The sequence below is a fragment of the Blennius ocellaris genome, assembly GCF_963422515.1.
Source record: "Blennius ocellaris genome assembly, chromosome: 17".
In the NCBI taxonomy this organism is placed as follows: Eukaryota; Metazoa; Chordata; class Actinopteri; order Blenniiformes; family Blenniidae; genus Blennius; species Blennius ocellaris.
In genome coordinates, this window is record NC_137666.1 from 12,270,801 (window position 1) to 12,293,524 (window position 22,724).

The following is a 22,724-nucleotide window of genomic DNA, read 5'->3' on the forward strand; positions in this document are numbered from 1 at the left end:
ACCTTTAGGATGTGACATGCGGTGGATCTTTAGCCCGGTGACTGTCCCAGTAGTGTTTTCCTTGAAATGGATCCTCTCCCCCCCTAATGAATCCAAACGCAGCTGGCCATGTCCCACACGGACACCGAGAGCTTTAACCCTAAACTGACCTCAATTTGACACCACCAGATGAAATTTTACCGCCTGTTAATGCCATCTACTGATTTTTTTTTCTTCATGCGCTTAAGAGTTGTATGCGCACCTGAAAGGCGCAGCTATGCGCGAAGAAATATAAAACTACTTACAAAAGTCTAATTGTCTGTGATAGGTGTCCTCCTGGAATGATCTGAACTGTAAACGCGGTCAGATTGTAAGCAGGGGAGTACAACTTGGCACATGCCTTGTTTATGAGGAAATTAATTTTAATTAACTATAGAGCGAATGATGATTAAAATGAAATTAGAAAATTAAACAGCGACTTGTGTAATGCCACATAAAAAATGTCATTAAGTGGATTTAACCTATTTCACAACCTAAACATTGTCCGTGGTGAAGCATTGCGTTTATAGCCCCCATTAATTACTCAAATAAATAGTTCAGAAAAGAAAAGAGCTGAAAATTTCACGTCGTCGGGAGTCGTTGCTGGAAGTTTTATAGGGAAGGATGTGTTTCTGTAGAGCCGTGCATTGGACACGCGCAATTAGCCTGTCCTATTTTCACACGCTCTTCGGGTGTTTGCATCACTTTCCTCCGGGGCAAATCACATGTTTCTACAATAAATGTGTAAAAAGGTCGTTGTGAGCGCGCGATCTGGAGGTATGTAATTTATTAAAAAATATATGTCGATTACATTTTAGGACACTATACTGTGCGTTTTAACGGGAGATTAGCCATGCTTGGAAAATTATGCATTTAGTCGGATTATGCCACATAGTTTAACCTCAAAACTTTCCCTTCCGTGCGCCCTGGGAGGACGCGCATTCCCAACAAAGCGGCAGATACAGTAAGCTTTATGCTACTTACCAATGTTGTCCAAAGGAGGAAGATGAAAAAAAAAAAAAATCAAGCGTTAGTGCACAAATCAATGTGAGCGACAGTATTTAGCTTATGAAAATATCAGTCTTCAATTGCAGAGTCTGCCGGGCTGGAAGTGTTTACAGAGTGTGCGTGAAGAAAGACTTGGAGACGGTGAATGCCTTGGCTCCCTGCGCACCGCTCTGCAGCTCCTTCCCGGGGTATTGCTCGTTGAAATGTCCACACAGCCGTTTGTCAAACCCTGCAGTCCTCCACTTCCCACCCCCCCTTTATGCCAACAAACATAACTGTTGTCACGGTTTCATTTATTAAATCTGTTTTTTCCTCTCTTTTTTTTTTAACTTGGCTATTTCTGTAATCGACCCTGAGCAACTCTTCTGTGTATTTTGTTTGTTGGGAGAGTTTATTGACCCCCCCAACAGTAGCCACAGCCCATCTCCCTGTGCGTGTGTCTTCCTTAATCCTAACTTGTGAATAATTAATTTCCACCATCAAAAATGTCACTGAGCAGTAAATGGAGCCTTTATGTGAGAACCTATCAATACAGTCATGATGCCATATTAGCACCGATTGAGCTAAATATTAAAGGGGATAGATGGCCTGCTTCTGTTTTGTGCGTAAAAGTGCTCGGGCTCCAAAAAGGTCTTCACTTGCAATCGATGGCCGCAGCGTTTGCTCCTCCTCTAAACTTCAATCTCCTCACATGATTGATGATCTTCAGGAGCTTTGATAATTGACTGCTCTGAGGTAAGGCACGGGTTTCCATCAAGAGAGGCGATTGGACGAAAGAAACATACAAAATTACATTCTCCACAAAAGCTTTTTTCCCCCTTGGAAAAGTTCATTGCGGGCTCGGAGGGGTGCTGTGCGCCGTTTAATTTGCTAAAAAGACCAGAGCAATAATTAGCAGCGAGATTAGGAGGTATTACAGAGATATTACGTATGCACACCGGCTTATAACCACACAACAGATAACAAAGAAGCCTCATGAGCATATATTAACCTCAGCAGTCATAAGATGTCTTGGTAAAAAACAAACAAAAAAAAAACAATTTTTTTTTAAATGACATGAAAACGTGTTAGTAATGTGTTTTTTTAGTTAAGGTTATTTCTAGTTTAAAGAATGGATAAGACATTCATATATGTGTGTGATCTGACGTTGTATTTTGTCGTGCGTAAACGTTTGGGTACGCAGTGCGTAATTTTTCTTTCAAATAAACTTTTTTCCACTCTTAATCATAATTCATGCCGTTTGATGTCGGTCTGCGCTTGTGTTTGATTCAGTTGCACCCCAAGTGTCCGCTCCGGTGAACCTCTCTCATTCAACCCCTTTCTGCTTTTTTTATTTTTTTATTTTTCCCCTTTAGGAGTCTTCTCGGCGAAAAGAAATTGGGTGGGAGTTGGAGCTGTGTTGCTTTGGCTTTTTACCCCCAGTGTGGAGTTGAAGCCGTCCCTGCGCCTCGCATATACTCTGCATATCACAAGATTTGGTCTCTCCTCTCTCTTTTCTGGAGCTGCTGTAGGACTGGCTATGGCCACCACTACTTCCGGGATCCGTCATTTCATTCGCCCACCGCTCAGCGCTGCGAACTGACTCTGTTTCTATAAGCAAGCTAGCAGCCAACCTGCCAACACTCGCTGACACTCACTCATCTCAGTCTCGCCAGATAGACGAAATACCTACGGGGGAAAGAAAGGAGAGATCCGAATCGCAATCTCTTAATTTCTACTGCTTTTTTCTCTTCTTCTTTTTTATTTTTTTTTTTTTTTTATTTTTTTTTACTACAGTGATAATAAAACAAGATAGCGATCTGGAGGCATTAAAGGAGACGCGGACTTGCGGGATGAAAACGGACTAAAAAGATTCGTCCTTCTCTTGAACATCATCACCGACCGTCATTCATTCATTACCTTGACAACCTCTGGCTTTGATTGACAGCTGGAGTGGCAAAAAGCCATGAGACACGACAGTTTAGTTACATGCAGGTTGTTGATGGGCCGATTGTAACCTTCACTTTGGCGCAATTTTTTCTTTTTTTTCCGAGGAAAGAGGGAAAACAAGAAAAATTGCAAAACTCCCCGATGCTTCGGCTTCATCTGAACCACTCTGGCGAATAGGAGAATTCGCAAAGTTGGTTGAAAAAGGAATCTTGCCACTAAATCACTTTCTAACCGGGACTGGGATATTAAATATACGACAGATTCAGGAGTTTATTGGAGCGCAGCCTGATGGCGCAAAGGGTAGGTTTTAAATCTCCTACACTTACCTGTTCAAATCCACTGTAGGGAGGCCCTCGTATCGCTAACCTCACGTCGGGTGCTGGCAAATTTACAAAGTATTCATATCAAAGCCGCTATATTTGACATTTTTGCTGCGCTCTCAGTCTTGAAGCGAAGTGACAGCCTCTGCCTGCACCGACAGCCTCTCCGCCACAGTCGTTTGGAGCACTTTCACAAGGAGACTCCAAACTAATTCGCTCTTTTCCACCACCAAACTCCGCGTCGGGGAGCGCAAAACTTATCATGTTTTTGGTAATGACAATATCTAGTCGCAAATATATTATATGACACTTTTGTCTGCCATGTTTGCCGCGTGTATTCACAGGAGCAGCTCACGAGTTTCTCCTTTGCGTGCATGCGTTCAGAATGAGACGGGCATGCTTTCTTTTTCTTTTTCTACTTTTTCCTTCTACATTGGTTTTCTCAAATTTAAGACAAAAAAGTACTCGGGAAGTCCGCTGACTTTTCCTTCAATTTGTATCCCCAGTACGATGAGCTGGCCCATTACGGTGGGATGGACGGAGTGTCGGCGTCGATGTACGTGGACCCGCACGCGCCACGGCCGCTTCCCCAGGTCCACCACCTGAACCACGGACCGCCGCTGCACACCAGCCAGCACTACGGAGCCCACGCGCCCCATCCGAACGTTATGCCCACCAGCATGGGCTCTGCTGTCAACGACGTTTTAAAGAGGGATAAAGATCAAATTTATGGGTAAGGTTGGCACCAACTAAAATAAGCGCCCACAGTGATTTTTTTTATTTTTTTTTAATTCCCAAAGTTTTCCAGCTTTTCTTTTTTACTTTGTTTTCTTGGACTTTCTCTCCGTGCGCTAAATTTATACGCAGTTTTGTGCAACTTTGACCGCACATTCGGGGGCTCCATTGTTTAGTTCGGGGACTTTTGGTGATGTGTAATTTTACACTCGCTGTACAAGGGGCCGTCAACCCTGCAAGTAAGTAAGAGAGCTTTAAGATCGAAATACAAGCTGTAAAATAAGAAACACGCCGCTCGTAGTCCAACCCGGAAAGTTTCTGTGAAGGATAAAGATATTTCTACACTACAAACTTGTTGTTAAACTCGCCATACTACCGAGTGTGTAGAATATTTGTGACTCGTTTGAACGCATTCAAAAACTTCTGCAGTGTTTTGGAACAACCTTTGCAGTAACACACACTAACACACGCACACAACGCGTTACCACGCACGGTGTGACTTTCTGAATATGCCTTTATGAGATTATAATAAGTCGTTAGTGATAGTGCAAAACTAAAAATGTGATTACAGCATTTGATCACTTAATACATTCACAGAAAGTGCCCTAATCCAGTGATATAATCATGGAATGTAGTGTAGACTTAATCTCCCCTATCTCATTGTCTCACGTTTTCATCTGGGAAATAGTTAACACTATTTATTTTGTACACTGACGCACGTCAAACGGAGAGAAACTGAATAACCCAATGACAGTCTTTTAAATTAAGTTTTCGCGTGTTGTCACTTGCAATAATTTTCTTAATTATATTTCCACCTTCAAAAATTATTATTTGCGATCATCTCATATTGTGATTGCTCAAATACCATTAGTTTTATTAACTTGTGCAGGTCTTTGGAAATACAATGGAAAATAAAGTCCTCGATGCGTCAGTCTGTAGTGTAAAAACTGACAAAACATTCCTGCTGAGCTCTTTTTGGAGACTGTTTTTAATTTGTAAAATTCAGGTGACATGAGACGACTGAGTTTTTGTTTTTTGTTACAGTTTAGTCGTCTTTCTCAGCCGCTTTTTGTTTGCACTGCAAGAAATGTCAGTCTCAACTTAGTCCATTAATATCACATTGAGTCTAAAACGCTGGAACGTGGAATGAAATATACCAGATGTGTATGTTTTCTTACTCCCAACTCAAAACAGCTACTAAAAAATGAAAATTTGAAACCAGAGATAACGTTTAGGTTGCTCTCTGCTTCATATTAAATGCTGTCACGTGTTGTAGGATAAATGCGTAAAAACTTTACAGTGGAGAGAAGTGAAACTATGAAATGTGTTTGTGTCATATATTCTAACTGGAATGAGACCGATAAAGGATTGAAAGTACAGGAAGGCGATAGTTATGCAGGTTGGTTGCACATTTTTTGTAGTGGGTGCTGTATTCAGGCTGTGTTTCCCCTCTTGCAGTCACCCTTTATTCCCACTGCTCGCATTGGTTTTTGAGAAGTGCGAGTTGGCGACGTGTACTCCGAGGGAGCCCGGCGTAGCAGGCGGCGATGTCTGCTCTTCAGACTCCTTCAATGAGGATATTGCAGTCTTTGCCAAACAGGTCATTTTTTTTTTTTGCAACATTAAAGCATATTGTGGATGCAGCTACTGAGCCATTAAAAAAAATATGTGCATATATAAATATATATATATATTTTTCTCGCTATAAAACTTGCTGTTGATATCATGAATATAACTGTGCGTCCGGTGCACAGTTTTACACTTAACGCACGAGTTGATTCATTTGTTTTAAAAAAGAAAAAAAATATATTTATCAAGTTGCATCCCATGATAAAATTAGACACACATTCTGCAAAATATATATATTATTTATGCCAAACTAACTTTGACATTTGGTGTGTTATTTTAGGTCCGAGCAGAAAAACCTTTATTTTCATCAAATCCAGAGTTGGACAATTTGGTAAGCAGCACATTCTCTGTGTCTCTCAGTGTCTCAGTTATTCCCTTGTCGGTGCGGTTTTACTCTCCGGCGGTGCTCTGAAGTGTCCACACACTAAACGCGAACATATGATTTAAACTTCCGCACGGATGTCAGGTCACTTTGGAAATGGAGCTGTGTGAGCACGTTTGCTGCTGTCATTGAGCAGGTTTATCGTCTAACTGATCCAGATCACCAGTGTAATAATCACTTATTAGACTGTAAGATACTGCACAACTTTCTGTTATAGTCGAACTGGCTGCAGCTCACTCCATTGTAGTCTTATCATTTATTTATTTCAAAATCTTGCACACATGCAAAGAACATCAACCATGTGATCTTTGTGTAATTTTGTTTTGTTTTGCTCCTTTTTTTCAGATGATACAAGCCATACAAGTATTACGGTTTCATCTCTTGGAATTAGAAAAGGTGAATTTTCTACTTCTATATGTGTTTAAAACTTTGGCATGCTGAAAAAAAAATCTCGAATATAATACAACTGACATTATGGACCGTGTTTTAGTATTTAGTGAATGCACTGAGAAAAAGTCTCACAGTTCAATTCAATAGAATATGCATGCTTATTTGGTAAACTATTGATGCAACTGAAGTGACTCTTCATAAAATGTGTTCGAGGCACCCTGCCCATGTTGCACATTGTTATTGATCCGGAGGATTTTGTTCCAGCTGCTCATTATTTCGCCATTTTACGGCATGCTGTTTATTTTTATTTTTTTTGTCGTTCAACTTGTTGCTCCGGTCTCAGGAGAATAATAAGCTCTGCAACAATTTCAGTATTGTTTCCTCGCCGCCTATAATGCCCCTTAATTGGAGTTATTCTTGGACTATATGGCTGAAGCGTTTCCACATCTTGAAAACGTATTTTTTTCCTTTTCCCCAGGTGCACGAGCTCTGCGACAATTTTTGCCACCGGTACATCAGTTGTTTGAAAGGAAAAATGCCAATAGATCTAGTTATTGATGAACGGGATGGCAGCTCAAAGTCAGATCACGAAGAACTCTCGGGATCGTCGACTAACCTCGCAGATCATGTAAGTAACACGCGCTCTGTGATTTTCTATTCATAAATTGTGACGTGCAGTGAGTTTTGGTCGTGTGTGTGAGTGTGTGTATGTGTGTGCGCGCTCCTGTTGCTGATAAACATTACCGGAACGCGCAGCTTTTTCATAGTCAGTGCATATGCATAATATATTATCGCTAGGTAATAAGATTACTTGATGTTTGTCTTGAAGCCAACTTTTGGGCCGCTTGGTCTCTGCTCGGTGTGTGACCCTGGTGTGCCACCAGTGAATAGAGCATGCTCTGTTCTGCAAGGAAAATCTGCCGATCGATGTTCTAAGGTCAAAAGCTACATGTGATACAATAGACTGAGTTATTGTTTTAGTCTTTTGATTAGGGGCAGTGATGTGTGCATAATGCGTCCGTGCTCGCTTGTGGGCAGGAGTTTGAGTGGGTGTGAATGTGTATTAGAGGGTACGCGCACACGCGCGCGTGTGTGTGTGTGTGCGCAAATCGCTGCCCTGCATTATTGAGAGTTGCAAGCTGTAAAAAAAAAAAAAACAACAAAAAAAAAAAGAAAAAACGTGAAGCAATTATCTGTTACGCAGGTTTAACGTTAAAGCAGGGTATCAGCGGTAAGCTTTAGCTTTAGGCCAATATTTAAAAAGAAAGGGGCTTTATATTTGGGGCTGTGGGAGCTGGATATGGCCTGTGCGTAAAGCTGTGGATTTTGCTGCAGAGGTGGAGAAAGTGGTAGCCTATTGAAAGAGATCTCAGAGCTAAAGGCTTACCATCAATGTCAAGTTCACAAGGCATATGATGGTTCGTCTGGAGGCCTTCCATTGCTGTTGATGTTAATGTGTTTAATTGTTTTGTATTGATTGCCGTGTGGTTTGCTCTGTAGTTGATTTCTCCTCTGCTCCCCGTTTTATGGCTGCAGGCTCCATAATGCTGAATTCAATTATATGCACCTGAAGTACAGTAGCTTTAAATTCGAAGATCGATTCCCTGTTTTAAATTGTGTATTTTCGGCGTAATAAACACAGACTCTCCCCCCGCAGTGGGGATGGCGCTGACAATGTGACGTTGAGTTGATGTCCGTGAATTACATGCGTCTTGCGCGCCTGTGACAAAGCTCGTGTATTGGTGGGGGTGAAAACGAGCGGCTAGTTTAACAAAGTGACTAGTTAATATCTGCGCAGCACAAGGCCAAGCCTATTAGGAATTAAAGCAGATTTAAGTGTTATGCAAAGTCTCTGCGCTGCATCTGTCGGGTCTGGCCATTGGCCTAATAGCAGTGGATTCCCTTTGAAAGCGCGTCGCCTTTGCAGAGCCACGCAGCGCGCTGCACAAGGTGGAGCGAAGATTTAAATAAGAGCGAGGATGCCGAGGCTGGGTTTTTTTTCTTCTTCTTCAGAAGCGGACAAAACGACAATATTGTGGCCCTCAAACACAAGTGTAGAAATGAGGCATGCAGTTGTTTATATTGCAGAGATTAGATAAACTAGCCTGTTTAGTTTCATGGCAGATGGTTGATACTCAAGCCAATTTCCACTGGTGCCTCCAGTGCTCAGACACCAGCTTTGTCATGAGTCCACTTGTGAGAAATATTTTGATAATTAGAAAATTAAATATGCCAATAAAGCAAACCAGCAGCAGCAATAAACAAAGAAGGTTACATGACAAGCTATTTATCTTAGAGTCATTTGGAGTGACCACCTCATTAGGTATTTAACTTTTGAGGGATTTATTTCTCTTCTGTGGCACCAATGAACTTTTTATTATACCTAACTGCTGGACTGAAATTCACTAAATCTGATCTTTCTTTTTTTTTCCCCCTCTTGTTTGCTTGAGAGGGAATTTCAATAATTGTGGTACATCATGAAAACACACATATCCTAGATTAATATTTTTTTTTTATTCATAAAATTAAAATTTAGTATGTGAGAACATGTGTACACCTCATTATGCTGGAATGGAAATGCCATTTGCAGAAAGTAAAGAGAAACTATTGAAGTGCAAAAGGCGTACAGTGCAGGCATGATCTAAAAAAACCTTGTAATGAATAGTTAACTTCTTCAGCTGTAATTTCCATGTCTAATTGAACAGAGTGCAGCTTCACATGCCTCATGAGTGTTTTAAATACTGGAAACAATACCCAGAAAGCACACGGGTACAAAACAGTGCCGCTGGATGGAAAGCAATTTTTGTTCTACTTGTTTCTATTGACTTATTTTATTCATTCACTTGTGTTTGGCTGTGTTTCATTATTCATTTCTGTCCTCGTGTCTCATTGAGGAGAGGAAGGCGGTTTGATAGTTAGATATGCTAATTTATTTAGTTTGAATCTCTCACGTCCATTTTTCTTTGCTTTGATATGCATTTTTAATATATAGCCCAGGGCTACATCTCATTTGGTGAAAGTTGGTTTTTCTGGAGATGATGAGGCTCTTCACTGGAGAAGGAGGCAGGCCGTTGAGCTTGTTTTTATGTCTGTGTCTCCTTCCTTATCCACCTCTCCCCCTGCCCCCCCCCCCCCCCCCCAATCCCCTCCTCATACCTGACGCTGAAGCATAATAAGCCCAGTTTTATTTACACTTGAATGCAGCATTGTCTTAGGGATGATTGGATTATAGCAAAGGCAGATGACGATGAGGCCTTGCTGACACTGTTGATTTTCTTTATTCGCTCGCGGTGACTATTTCAACCCCGTAGCCCACCCAAGGTTTCCTACCTCATTGCCCCCTCCTCACATCACCTCCATCCTATTTAAAAGAAAGGAGGAGGGGGAAAAAAGGATGCTGTAGTATACTTCAAGGCGAATGTGGGGGAGAAAACACACAGCGGTGTAGTTTTGTAAATGTGGGGTGTGTGTGTGTGTGCCTGTGTGTACTTGTCAATGGTTTGCTTGCTTGTCTTTTAATTAATGAATAAAATTTCTGTCTCTTCTGTGCTACATCCAATTAGGGAGACAAATAGAATTAAGAGTGTCTGAGTATTATCTGTCTAATGAATTAGCCTTTGTGTCTTCGTGTGCCATTGTGCTGCTTCTTCAGTCGAGCTTACATATTAGCAGAGGGCTTTTTCATTTCCTCTATGCATATGTATTATACTGTGGAATCTGTTGCTGAATTTCTACACAGTTCTCAATTTGTTCTACTGAAAATTCTGTCGGATTTGCAGGTCCCAGCGCTTTGTTTTGGAGAGCTGTCCTGAGGGAGTTATAGTAGTTATGATGTGGCTTATCTCCACTCTGCATGGCTCGAAGGAGGGAAAAAGGGAAACAAGCTATTTTCATTTAGATCAATTTCTCCTGTACGGGCTCAGGCTGCTGTAGACAATTGGTCAGATTTCGTGATGTCACAGGTTGAATCAAGTAATCCAATCGTTCATTTTCGAGGCAGTGCAGTGATTTACTGTGTATCTGTAGAGATGGGCACTAAGTAATATCCCGTCCTATTTCTGCACGTTACTATGTGTGGTGTTGTGCGTATGCAGCTCTCTGAGTACAACGAGGCCTCGGGTGGAATTGGCCTGCTGGACCATAGAATTTCCCCGTTTTTGAGGTGTTCTCAGTCTCTGAGCTTTGTTTTCCTGTGGGATTGGCTATGTTTGGGTCTCGTGAGAACAGTGGATTGTTGACTTGGGTCGCTCTGTCTGTGCCACATAATTGTTTTGTGATGGTGGGATGTCTGGCCTTACATTTCCTATTTGATTAGTGTTCAAAGGCATGGCACCGTTGGCAGGCATATCTAATCATCACTCCTGTGGCTGTGCAGAGGCTCTGCTCACTTGTTGCATCTCCCACACTCTTCTTTCTTTTGCTGCATGTGTGGAGTAAATGGCTACAGTGCAAGGCTGCACAGCCGTGATGTTTGATCATAAAATCCATGTTTGCATAATAAAATGTAACACATAGATTCTGCACATATAGAAATAATTTCACAGAATCATTTGAAAGCACTTCAGCAACCCACTGCTCCCAGTATCGACAGTTAAGTTTAACTGTGAATATGATGGTTTTAAAAGCTGAGTAAAATCATGTATACAGTTATGTTAAATCTTAAATACATCATAAAATATATTATTTAGATATCATGAAAGCTGAGTTATCTATGATGATTTGAGAGATTTATATTGCCTGTCATTATTTGGATATGTCATTTTGATGTGAGCCAAACCCATGAATCACAATAGCAATCATATTTTTTTTAGGATTTAATCTCTTCTCACTGAAGACACATTTGAACATTTAATGTGACTGAACAACTTTGAATTAGAGCGTTTTCTTGCCGCAGAGAAAGTTTTGAGGCATAAATACAATCAGTCAATCGTGCTTGTCTGTTAAAACATGTTGCGATGAATTATTAGCTGCGAAATTGAGGAGTCTTTATATTGTGGATAATTGGCGGTGTTGTAAACGTTCAGCTGTGCAATAGAGGTGCACCTACTCTTTTCTAAAGTGGCTGTGTATAATTACGAGCTCAGTCCAACAAATAAAAGTGCGAGGAGTTTCTCTCTATGTCTGTTTGTGCCATGTGGCGAGATGTGTCTTGAAATGTCAGCTCGCCTTATGATTTACAATCCTCCGTGTTTCTGGTGTGTCAGCGATTCTGTGCATGTTGAGCACAGGATCCCTGTAGCGGCTGCTCGCAGTGATGCACACACGCATACGGCTAGTCATTCACAGCCAGCTTTACTCTGACACTACACCAACGCATTTCTTCACTTCCCTCCAGGTTTCAGGGGAATTTGAGGGAAATTCAATGATGCTGCTAAATCAATTTTATTTGAAATTCCTAGGGATGTAGGCAGAGTGCAGGGAGGGAAGTGAGATTGTGCCAGGCAGGTGTTTGTAAATGAGAAACAGGGGACAGGAGCAAAGGAGGCGGCAGCATTCTCCAGCTCTCCTGTGGCCTGGCTGCACTACAAGTCTTCCTTCCCATATTGTCTCCTGCTTTTATATTAATTACAACTTGTATTATCAGCCGCCAGTTGCTAACCCCAGCAAATAGAAAAGGCTGCCCATAGAGACCGTGCTCCTTTTGTATTTTATTCTCTATCTAGTCCTATTGTGTTGGTTTGTGTGTGCGTCCCCGCCTGCACATGTATGTGTATTTGCTTGCGAGCATTCTCCTCCTCCTCCTCCTCCTCCTGGTAACACTGCTCTTTAACACAATTAGTGCAGAGCATGGAGTGAACCGTGTTTGACTCCTAATTATGCCCAGCTTTAGGGAATAGTCACATGGGCTCGAGGCGTCTTTTTTTTTTTCCCCCCTCTTTTTTCCTCTTCTGCATCTTCCTCAATTTTATTTCCAGGACTTCTTGTGTAGGTTGAAGAAGACTGTTTGGGTGACATGATTTTTTTTTTTACAACTTGTTTGAACTTTATCAGACCCATGGGGGTTGTGACAAAATGGTTGTGTGTGTGTTTGTGTTGCGCACTGCAGTGTCTGATGATGCACCCTCCATTGCTCAGAGAGGCCCACTAAATTATTCATGGGGAGGAAAGGCTGTTGCTTTTGTCGCCTTGTTGAGCGTGGAAAGTTAACACTGTTGTTGTGATATTCGTTGTCTTGTTTTGCAGTCATGGTTATGAATGAGGAGTATCTTACAGGTATCAAAAGAGCAGTGTGCGCCCTCCTCGGAATACCCACTAGTCCAAGTATCTACTGTATTATTTTTTTATTATAATATATGTAGTGCTGCAGTCTACTTTTGTCCTATACGAGCCAAACTAACAAACCCTTATCTGTATCCCTGCATACAGGCCCATTAAATCCACAGGGTTGCAAATCATTGCAAAATATCATTCCCTTTAACACCATTAGCCGGGGTGTCTTTGAATTTAATTTAGTGCCAGCACCATTAAAAATGACACATTACTCTGCAATGATAGCTAAATTAAGTCCTATCGATTCCGCTGTTGCATTAAAAACCATGCTGTGTCCATGGCTGGAGAGTGTTCGAGAGAGGTAGAATGAGAGGGCGAGCGTGTGTGTGTGAGAGCAGCAGGCATAGTTTTTCAGGTCTGTCTTGCGTCTTGCCGGCAGTGGGTGTCTCATTGTGAGGAAGTAGAACCCAGTCATTTTCTTCTCTTGGAACAACAACAGCCTGTTCTGAGAGCACAGAGCTCAGCTCTGCTTAAATACATTATGCACTCTGGGAGTCTGGGATTTTATTTTATTTTTTTACCTCTCTTTCTTCTCTCCCTCTCTCTCTGATGAATTTGACAAAGACAAAATTAGACTGTTTTCAGATGGTTGATGGGCTTTTCCCATATTAGTGATTTCACTCAGCCTGTGCTGTGTTGAGGATTAACAGAAGATTGTTGTAACAACAGACCTCGTTCCCATGAAGTGTACCATGTGTTGATCAGTGGCTCACATCACAATCATCCATCCCTCTCTGAGCGGGGACACTTTTCTCTCCACTCACTCTGGAGGGCTAAAACCCACGCATGGGCTATTGTTCACCCTGTCTTCTTACCCCTCTTCTCGGTAATTCTCCGAGCTCTTTATCTGATTGCCATCCGGTGAACAGCTGACGCTGAGAGGGCCTTGAGTGGAGCGCAGGGTCTGAAGGGTCTTGTGTGTTTCTGTCTGCTGTTTTCAGCTCCAAGCTGTTTGAGAAAACAGCCCGCCTTCCCCCAAAAACTTAGCAGATAAAAGGGCCTCGCTCACAGGCAAAGCAGCAGCCTCGCCTCCGCAGCAGAGCAAGCAGCAGCACATCAGGACTGCGTGCCCAGGGGAGCTCGGCAGCAGCTCGTCTTATAGCCTCCGTTTCCCTCCAAACCTCCATTAGTCTCCGGGCTCTATCCTGTCTGTCCTCCGCGAGAACAGCTCACTCTGACTGGGGCACCATAGCAGGCAGGCAGGCCTCACTTTGGCGGGAGCGGAGGGAAAAGAAGTTCATCAGGAACTCTGCCTAAGTTGGACAAAATGGTAAAACCGGTCTATTTCTTGGAATATTGTTTGGCTTGTACATCCACCCCCCCACGCTTTCGTATGTATGTAGATGTGTTTATGTGTGTTTGAGGGAGGAAAAAAAACACATAGCGGGAACTGAGAAGTGGGCTGAGGTTTGTGGGAAGCCTTGGTGCAGGCCTCTGTTTGTTTGGCTTGGGCTCTGCTCAAGGGGCTGCTTCTCTTGGGCCCCAGACAACGCAGGGCTCACGTCTGCCAAGATTTTGTCATCATGCTCAGGTGACACGGTAAATTGGGAAAAACGAGTGAGGGTTCGCGTGAGCAAGGAAGCCGTATCAGCTCTGTCTCTGAGAAGCTGTTCAAAGTGTGTATACGGTGGTGCAGAGGTGTAGTAAATGACGTGATCAGGCCGTCCCTGTATCGCCTGAATGGCAGAGGAAATTCCACCTCTAGCCTGACTTCATGTGGCACTGATAAAGCCTTTCCTGTACAGTAGAAAATCCTGTTTCCCCGTGTGCACTGACAGGGCAGTGGGAATGACCAGGAAAAAGAGAAGGAGGCGGAGGAGGAGGAGGAGAAAAAAAGAGCTGCAGGAGAGAAGAAAGGCCCCTTAAAAGCTATGAATTTGTTTATGGCCATTTCTTTGAAGTTAGCCCGCCGAGATTTAACACTTTTTTTTAAAGCTTGTCTTTGTATATATAAAAGTGAGTGTGCGTGCATGTGTGTTTATACTTCTGGCTCTATTATGTCATTAGCATGTGTGTGTAAGAGTATTCCTGCAAGCCTCTGTGGGCGTGTGTGTATGTCACTGTGGGCGTGGACACATTTTTGGCAGATTAGCAGGAGAATCACTGTCATATCTTATTTTCATTTCTGACAGTGGTAATGATTAATGGCGGCTGTGGTCTGTTTGGACTTTTTACCTCGATATTTCACACTTGACACGGAAGTTTCAATTGGTTATGGGATGAATGAACTCTGCTGTGCTCTGCCGTATGTGTTTAGACAATTACAAGGACTTTACTTGCAATGTTAAGAATCAAACGCTACATTTAAAGCGCTGTGTATCTCTTTCATGCATTAATGAAACTCTTTGATTACAGTGTGTTGGCTTGTCACCAACACCAATTGATTGTTTGCTAACTTGCTGTGGAATTAGTAATGGCGGATTTTTGTCCTGCCAGAAAAATTTAAGCAGGTCAAGGACCTGCTCTACAAAGCTTGTAGACTCCTACAGATGTCACTGTCACATTTCCAGCATACTCATATGATCTCTCTTTCTCTCTCTTTTTCTGTGTTTCTCCTTCTCTACCCTCTTTTCCTCCACCTCCTCCTCCCCTTCCTGCTCTCTCTCCTCCTGGTTTGTGGTTTGGACGGGGAATGTGGTTGGATGCACGGATGGATGGATGGATCCCACGCTCGCTTTCTCCCTTTTCAAACCTCAGAACCCAGCTTCCTGGAGAGACCACGATGACGCCACCTCCACACACTCAGCCGGCACACCGGGGCCCTCCAGCGGGGGACACGCTTCACAGAGCGGCGACAACAGCAGTGAACAAGGTGAGCCAGCACAGAAATGGGAGCACATTCACACTTACTCACACAAACACACACACACACATACAGACACATATACACACATGGGTGTACATGTGCACTCAAGCAGTAACACACAAACATGCGTGGTTCCATGCAGGACAGGCATACGTCCATACAGGACATATAAATCAACACACATGGATAGAGTTGCCAACACTTCACTTTAATGCCGTCAAATGTGAGATCTATTGTGAGTAGATGGCACATCTCTCTTTACACATGTCCCAGTCCTTCCTTTTGCACTTTGGATTATCCTGTTTTTTGACTGGCGTCCATGTAAACACAGTCACACCTAAAAATGAACACGCTTATCCATCATTACACTCGCACACAAATACAAACCACAGCCGCTGTAATATACCCACGTTTCCAAAATGTTGCTATTTAGAGAGCTGAACAAAAGCCGGTGATTAATTGTCTATTTCTGCCAGTTCTTGCTTCAATTTAAACCATATTAACTTTAACTGCACAACAGCCTTTAATTATGTCTCACTGAGTCTTATGTTATGTAGGACATGACCTGCCAAACAGTCATAAAGCATTTTTCAAAAAATGCATTTGAATTTAAGTCACGGCTATCTCTATTGTATTGTCGTCATCATCTACATCACTTTTGACATGTAAATTGTCAAAGCCGCATGTTATTGGAGATGATCAATTTAAATCTCACATCTCTGTAATTTTGAGATTTTTTTTATGATTTACATATTCTATTTGAACTTTGAAATCAGACGATGAGCTCCCAACCTTTTTTTCCCCCTCATCTTCCACTTGTTTTGAATGCACCCAAGATCTCCATTCACTAGCGGCAGTGTATGTGTGTGTGTGTGCTTCTTCTCTCTGTGTATCTGTGTGTGCCCTCTGGCAGTGTCCAGAGTTTTTCATAAAATTTCATCACACTGTCTGCATACAACACTTATACCAGCTCACTCACCGAGCTAAACTCATTGTGTCTGTTCAAAGCTTTCGTTTTGCCAATAGGCGATCAAACATATTGATGGGATGTGTGGTCCATTGTGGGGTAGGTCAAATTAGCTCCTCCTCCCTCAGGCAGGAGCTGGAGCTTCTCAACCATTACTGACCACAGACTCGGGGTTACAGGAGCCTTTTGTGGTTGGCTGTGTCAGGACTAGTTGGAAGGAGAGAGAGAGAGAGAGAGAGAGAGAGAGAGAGAGAGAGAGAGAGAGAGAGAGAGAGAGAGAGAGAGAGAGAGAGCGATGATGATAACTAAGCTGTGGTAAAACAAGATGAATCTTCCACACAGTAAAATATAAAGATAGAATGGTTAATAGTCATATGACTACTGATGAGGAATCCATTCGGTTTCTCCTTTGACACATACACTCTCTGTTGTTCAAGGACCCTTCAGCAAAGCAGATGACTGGGCTCACACAGAGGGCCTGCATTGTTAAATGTAGGATATTACCTGTGATTTAAAATGAAAAAAGGAAATATCAGATAGAGTTCAACAAGTTAAATATAAAATTTGTCGGAAAAATATTAATATTAGTCAAAGACCCAGTATTAAGGCTGATTAGAAAAGAGTACAGTAGTTTTTGCACTCTTCTTTGCAAATGCATGTAGTACGGGAGATGAAAAGCAGCGGAGGGGGGAGGGGGGAGGGGGGGGCGGTGGGAGAAAGAAATGCACTGCCTATTGATTATCTTACACACATAAGTACAAGTGACCTGTAATCCACAGAGCACTTATCGACTCCTTTCCCCACCGTATCCAGTAACAGCGGATCGATGCAGGCCAAAGACAGTTACGGTACGGCACCATGCAATGGGCCAAGATAGACCCAGACTAAATCAGGGCCAGAGCGCGACCTGCACTGAAGCGCGCTAAATGAAAGATTCACCAGCTCAGACGTTTCGTGGTGCGAAACAAAACAAGCAACTTCGAACGAGAGGCAGAGATTTAAACGAAGGTGAAGCAGGAGCCACAGATCTACAGAGGTGAAAGAGTAGAAAAGGTGAAAAAGTAGGCACGGCAGAAAAAAGGAGGAAGCGAGAAAAAAAAAAAGGGAAAGAGACCAAGGGCAGCTGATTTAATGGTCTAATGAGGCCGTCCTCTAGCCAGTTGTTTTGTGTGAGGCATGCTCTGACCTTTCGCTTCGCTCGGGAGCCCCGCCGCCTCATTTTTCACATTCTTGCAATTACGTTAACGCTTGAAGCGCTCGCTGACTCCCGACTCTGGCCCTTCCATTCTGACTGAGCCTTCCCTCTCCAACCTCTCCACCTTTCCCTCCACTCCTCCTCTCCACTCCACTCCACGCATGAACTCGCCTCGTATCTCAATACATTTCAACATAAAATTTGTAGTCCTCACTCTGGAGTCCACAGAGAAAACGTGAAATGTGCGCTTCACTTCAGTAATGGGGTCTTTAACAGCTTGGCCCCTGTTAAAAGGGGTGACAATGTGGATCAGCTGAGGAAGACAGAATAGATGGCTGAGAGTGAGGGAGGAGGAGGAGAGAGTGAAAGAGTATGTGAAACCGATGGGGCATTTTGGTTTCAGCTGCCAAGAAAAACATAAACTTTCCCCTGTCATCCCTCCACCTTGAGGGGCACGTTTTATTTGTGCCCATGGCTTGAAAAGCATTTACCTGAAAAACAGATTCCTAAGCATTCCTGTATTTAATGTATGACTCAGAGTTATATCTCACAAAATATTAAAGTAAGGATTAAACTCCCCCCCCCCCCCCCCCCGTTTACTGCTTTATCCAAATTAAAGCCACCAATTAACCTCAATGCATGCTTTTGGACTGTGGGAGGAAATGGAAAAAATCATAAATGTGCAAAAAAAAACATTTTACAAGGGTGCAAATATGTGTTATCCCTCCTGCAGAATAATTTACTGTCATGCATTAAACCAAGGTGGAGCATGTTCATAGTTGTCAGTAAAGATTCCCGCTAAAGTCTTGTTGCACCACTGGGATCTGCATCATTCCCTAAATCCTCACTCGTAGCAGACTTGGCTTTCCCTCATTTTTACTTTTCTTTGAAATTATGTCCCAACATAGATACTGTGAATTATCACACCCGAGGTTAAATTCTGTGCCCTCACTTATCGACTTTTAGAAAGTGACTCCCTATGTTCCTGCTTGATAAACAAACACCAGTGAAGGGGAGACGGTTCTGAAGGTAACACACAATAACTTCATTGGCTCGGCATGCACATCATTTTGATTAACAGTACTTTGGAGCTCCTCCAAGCTTATCTAGAAACATCAGAGACATCAGTTGCAGGGAGTTAAACTTGATGAATGTACGTGCTTTAAGACTGCGCCAGTTTCCAAGCAGGTGTCTCTAATATGTTAAGCACCCAAAGTGTGATGGAGCAGTGTGATGAAATACTTTGCACGTTTGCCCACGCCAAACACAGTAAAGTCAAATGCATTCAGTCATGAAGTGTAAATCCCCTACACTGATTCAGCATGGTAGGTAATGCCTTTCCCCCCTCAGTGTATGTGTGAGTCTGAGAGTGTGTGTGTGCACATCCCAGCCCCAGTCCATACTTGTAATTATTAGCTATGCATGAAGACCAAATCCACGTTGACATCTTGAGTGCCGAGCAAAGGGGCTTTCTGTACAATTCCCAGATTCTACTGTAGATGGAAAAGGCTCAACAGAAGAGAGGAGAAAGCAGTTTGTACATTTTCTCAGCAATTGAACAATCCCCACGCTCTGCGGATAGACAGACTCCCCAGAGAGGCCGAGAGAGGCAGAGATGGAGAGAAAGGGAAGAAGAGAGGGAGAGTTTGAGTGTTCGGCTCCAAGGGAGCATGCAGAGCTTGATGGTGTTGTGGTACATTTGTGTGCGTCTCTGTGTGTGTAGGGAGTGTGGTGAGCTCCCTTGGCCCTGGCTTGGGGCCCCACTCAGCAAGGTCTTTGTGGTTGAGCTCACTAGAGGGAGGTCATTCCTGTTGGGGACATGACTCCTGGTGTCCCAGCATGAACAAGGCCTGTTGATTCCTGCATTTCCTATACCTTTGCTTCTTCTTCTTTTTTTTTAATGACTATGCTCACAGTCTAAGAAGTGGGTAATGAGAAAGACGGATACGTACATATAACCACAATAGAAATAACCCCATAGTCTCTGCTAAACCCAAGATGGAAGCCTTGTTGCATTTAGTGGCTTATACAGGAGCTCTAGAGTGATCGGTGAGGTGTGTCTGTGTATATAAAATATACGATTTGGGTGTGTGCATGTGTGTGTGTGTGTGTGTGTGTGTGTGTGTGTGTGTGTGTGTGGGCGTGTGTGTGTGTGTGTGTGGACATGCACGTGCATGTGTTAGCTGGTTCCCTCTAAGTGCCTGTTAGAGTTTAATTTAGTGTAGTAATTAAAGCTGAACACTGGCCCATAAACAACAGATAAACAATAAAGCAGACCCAGGCCCTGCTGTTTCATGGCTCTCACTCCCAGCTGTTGGAGCACTGATAATTTTTACAGTGCTCCTACCTCACCACAACACCACAAGCGTGTGTATCTCTTATAGATGTGTGTGCAGTGGTGTAGTTTAGCATGTGATGGCAGAGAATTAACAATAAAAAAATAAAAATAAAAAAAGGAAGGGGGGGCAAAAACGCACATAACCACGCAGGATACATCCACTTCTCTGTAAAGAAAACACAGAACTACAGTGAAGCAATCAGAAGGTGAGAAGAGGAACAGTCTGTCTCTGGAGTCACTTGCAAAGTCAACTCGGTGAGATCAGAGATCACATTAACATTAAAACACGCGCAGCGATGATGTGCATCGCTTGTATAATTTGCAGTATCACACTAAGCAGCAGCAACTGCTTTTGACGGAAAAGGAGATAAAGACAAACGTTAATGACGCTTAATGCTACAGTTCCTCAGTGAGCTGCAGAGTGCCACTGTAGCTGTGTCACCACATGTCAGCCGCATGTTTGTCAGGTGTCTGTTGTGGAAACAGTGCAGCACGTCTGTCTGATGGTTTGTTGGGAAGGGGCAGGGCCATTGTTGAAAGCCGAGAAGAGTTGCTCTGGAGGGGTAGAAAACATGGTACAGAGGGGATACTTTCATGATCCCATTAGCATAAAAGAGGCTAAATTATTCATGTGGAGTGCTTAATCTATGGGGAAAAGTATAGTTAATGCACATAGTTTTAAAATGGATCTCTCCCTGCCTCTGCCCTAACACCAGATTCTTGCTGGATTCAGCATTCGCGGGCATTTACGGGAACGGCTGTCACTCTGTCTTTCATACACACGCATAGACATGGTATGTGTGGGCATATGCGCACACTTGCTTAAGCACTGCTGCACTTCAAGCTGTTTCAAGGGGCTCTGCTCTCAGGCTCATCCCCTCTCTCCCCCTCTCTCTCTCTCTGTAAGTCCTTCTTCTATCCTCTCTTTCTCTCCCTCTCTTTCCATTTATTCCTCCATCTCTCTCTCCACTTCTCTTTCTCCCACCCTCTTACTGTATCCCTCTCCTCACTCACCCCTCTCTGTCTCGCTCTCAGTACCGCAGACTACCTGGCCCTCATCCAAAATGTGATTAAAGAGAATGATCAGCTCCCTCAGCTCCCTATTTCCTTCCTCCCTTCCATTCTCTTCCATTTTTGTTTTTGCTCTTTCTGTCTTTCTTCTGACCCTGTGCTTGAAAACAGCGAAAGAAAAGGTACTATAAGATGATGTGGACTGCCAATATAGTCAGCCTCGCTTCCAGTTACAAACTCTTCCCACAACATCACCACCACCCTGTTGCCCTTCCATCCCCCCTGACACTCAAGCTCTCCCACTCTTATCGTGTCCTTTGCACTCCTGATTTTCCCTCCCTCTCCCCCTCTGCCTCAGCTCTAGATGGGGCCTGGTCCCTCTGGTCCATAATCATGAACAGGCCCCTGGTGCGACCTGGCCCAACCCAGCATGGCCTAACTTGGCCAGGAACTGGGTCCAACACAGCAGGAAAGGCACATTAACTGGGTCAGCCTAATGTGCAAACTAATGTTTGGAGAACATAGGGAAAAAATTATCCAGATTATTCTGACAGCAGCTGAGGAGAATGTCTGTTTTGCACCATTAAGGGGAAAGCTGGCGGAAAATGTTTTTTTTTTCTTCTTTTCTTTCTTTTCTTTTTCTGTCTTCTTCTCAGAAGTAGATGAAGACCAGCTTATCTGGGAGTGAGCGGGGCATAGTTGACAAGCACAGAGGAAACGGCGTTGTGGGGAAGTAATCATGAATCAACTATAGTAAAAGGAACGGGAGGGGAGAGACTTTTTCTTTCTTGTACCCTTAGCCAAAAACAAAGGCATTGAACTGATCCAGCCGTTGTGCGGCTGGATCAGTTCATTATACTGTGGGTTTACACACACCCATGTTCCTCTGCTGATTACACCAGTGCATGTGGTGTTGATGAGGAGTGCACAGAGGTCTGATGTAATATGGCTAAAAGGGATTGGAGCACATGCCCCAAAGGGCATTTCCACGTCCATTAATGCTGCCGCTGCTGCATTTTCACAAGGATGACAGTGCTTTAGTTCTTTAAAGGGAGCGAGTGTTTTCCCAGGAAATTTTCTGTCTTGTTTCAGCAGGCTAGCCTGAAGGGGGTCAGCCAAGAAGTCACCCTTAAGAGGTGATAATCCAATTGCTCTAGTCCTCACCAGATTTGTTTTCCCCTTGTCTGGCAGTGTATTGGTGTGTGTGTGTGTGTGTGTGTGTGTGTGTGTGTGTGTGTGTGTGTGTGTGTGTGTGTGTGTGTGTGTGTGTGTGTGTGTGTGTGTGTGTGTGTGTGTGTGTGTGTGTGTGTGTGTGTGTGTGTGTGTGTGTGTGTGTGTGTGTGTGTTTTAGCAGAATCTAGGCCTGCGTGCGTGGGTGTAATAGACATAGAATGGGAGCGAGAGACAGCAAGATGCCACCGGTTTCTGTGTCCAACCCCGGGCCCCATTCTAGATCAGAGAAAGGTTATGAAGGCCAAGCCTGTCAAAGGCACACCTGCAGGGAAACTCCAAAAACCCCGACTGCCAGCTTACACAGGCCCGTTTAAGGTGTGCTTATTTGGAGTTTAACCCTGACTTCAAATGTCCTTTCCCTCTCTTCCCCTTTGTGTTTGACCAATGGGCCTTGTGCTCTTTTACTTTCTTTTCTTTCTTCTGCCTCCCTTGGCTCTTTAATCTCTTCCACCACCCCCTACCCTCCCAATTCTCCTCCCCCTAATGTCCAAAC

General features: G+C 43.4%; 1 protein-coding gene across 2 annotated transcripts in view; it reads left to right on the forward strand.

Annotated features, from left to right (window-relative positions):
- Nucleotides 1–3,787: 3,787 nt before the first annotated feature.
- meis2a (Meis homeobox 2a) overlaps nucleotides 3,788–22,724 on the forward strand; it is a 79,253-nt gene continuing 60,316 nt past the window's right edge. For both annotated transcript variants that reach the window (XM_080513115.1, XM_080513116.1), the window contains exons 1-6: nucleotides 3,788–4,008; nucleotides 5,469–5,610; nucleotides 5,920–5,970; nucleotides 6,367–6,417; nucleotides 6,890–7,039; nucleotides 15,379–15,493. In XM_080513115.1, coding sequence (XP_080369241.1) covers nucleotides 3,809–4,008; nucleotides 5,469–5,610; nucleotides 5,920–5,970; nucleotides 6,367–6,417; nucleotides 6,890–7,039; nucleotides 15,379–15,493 — 709 coding nt within the window. In that variant the 5' untranslated portion in view covers nucleotides 3,788–3,808. The remainder of the gene's footprint in view (nucleotides 4,009–5,468; nucleotides 5,611–5,919; nucleotides 5,971–6,366; nucleotides 6,418–6,889; nucleotides 7,040–15,378; nucleotides 15,494–22,724) is intronic.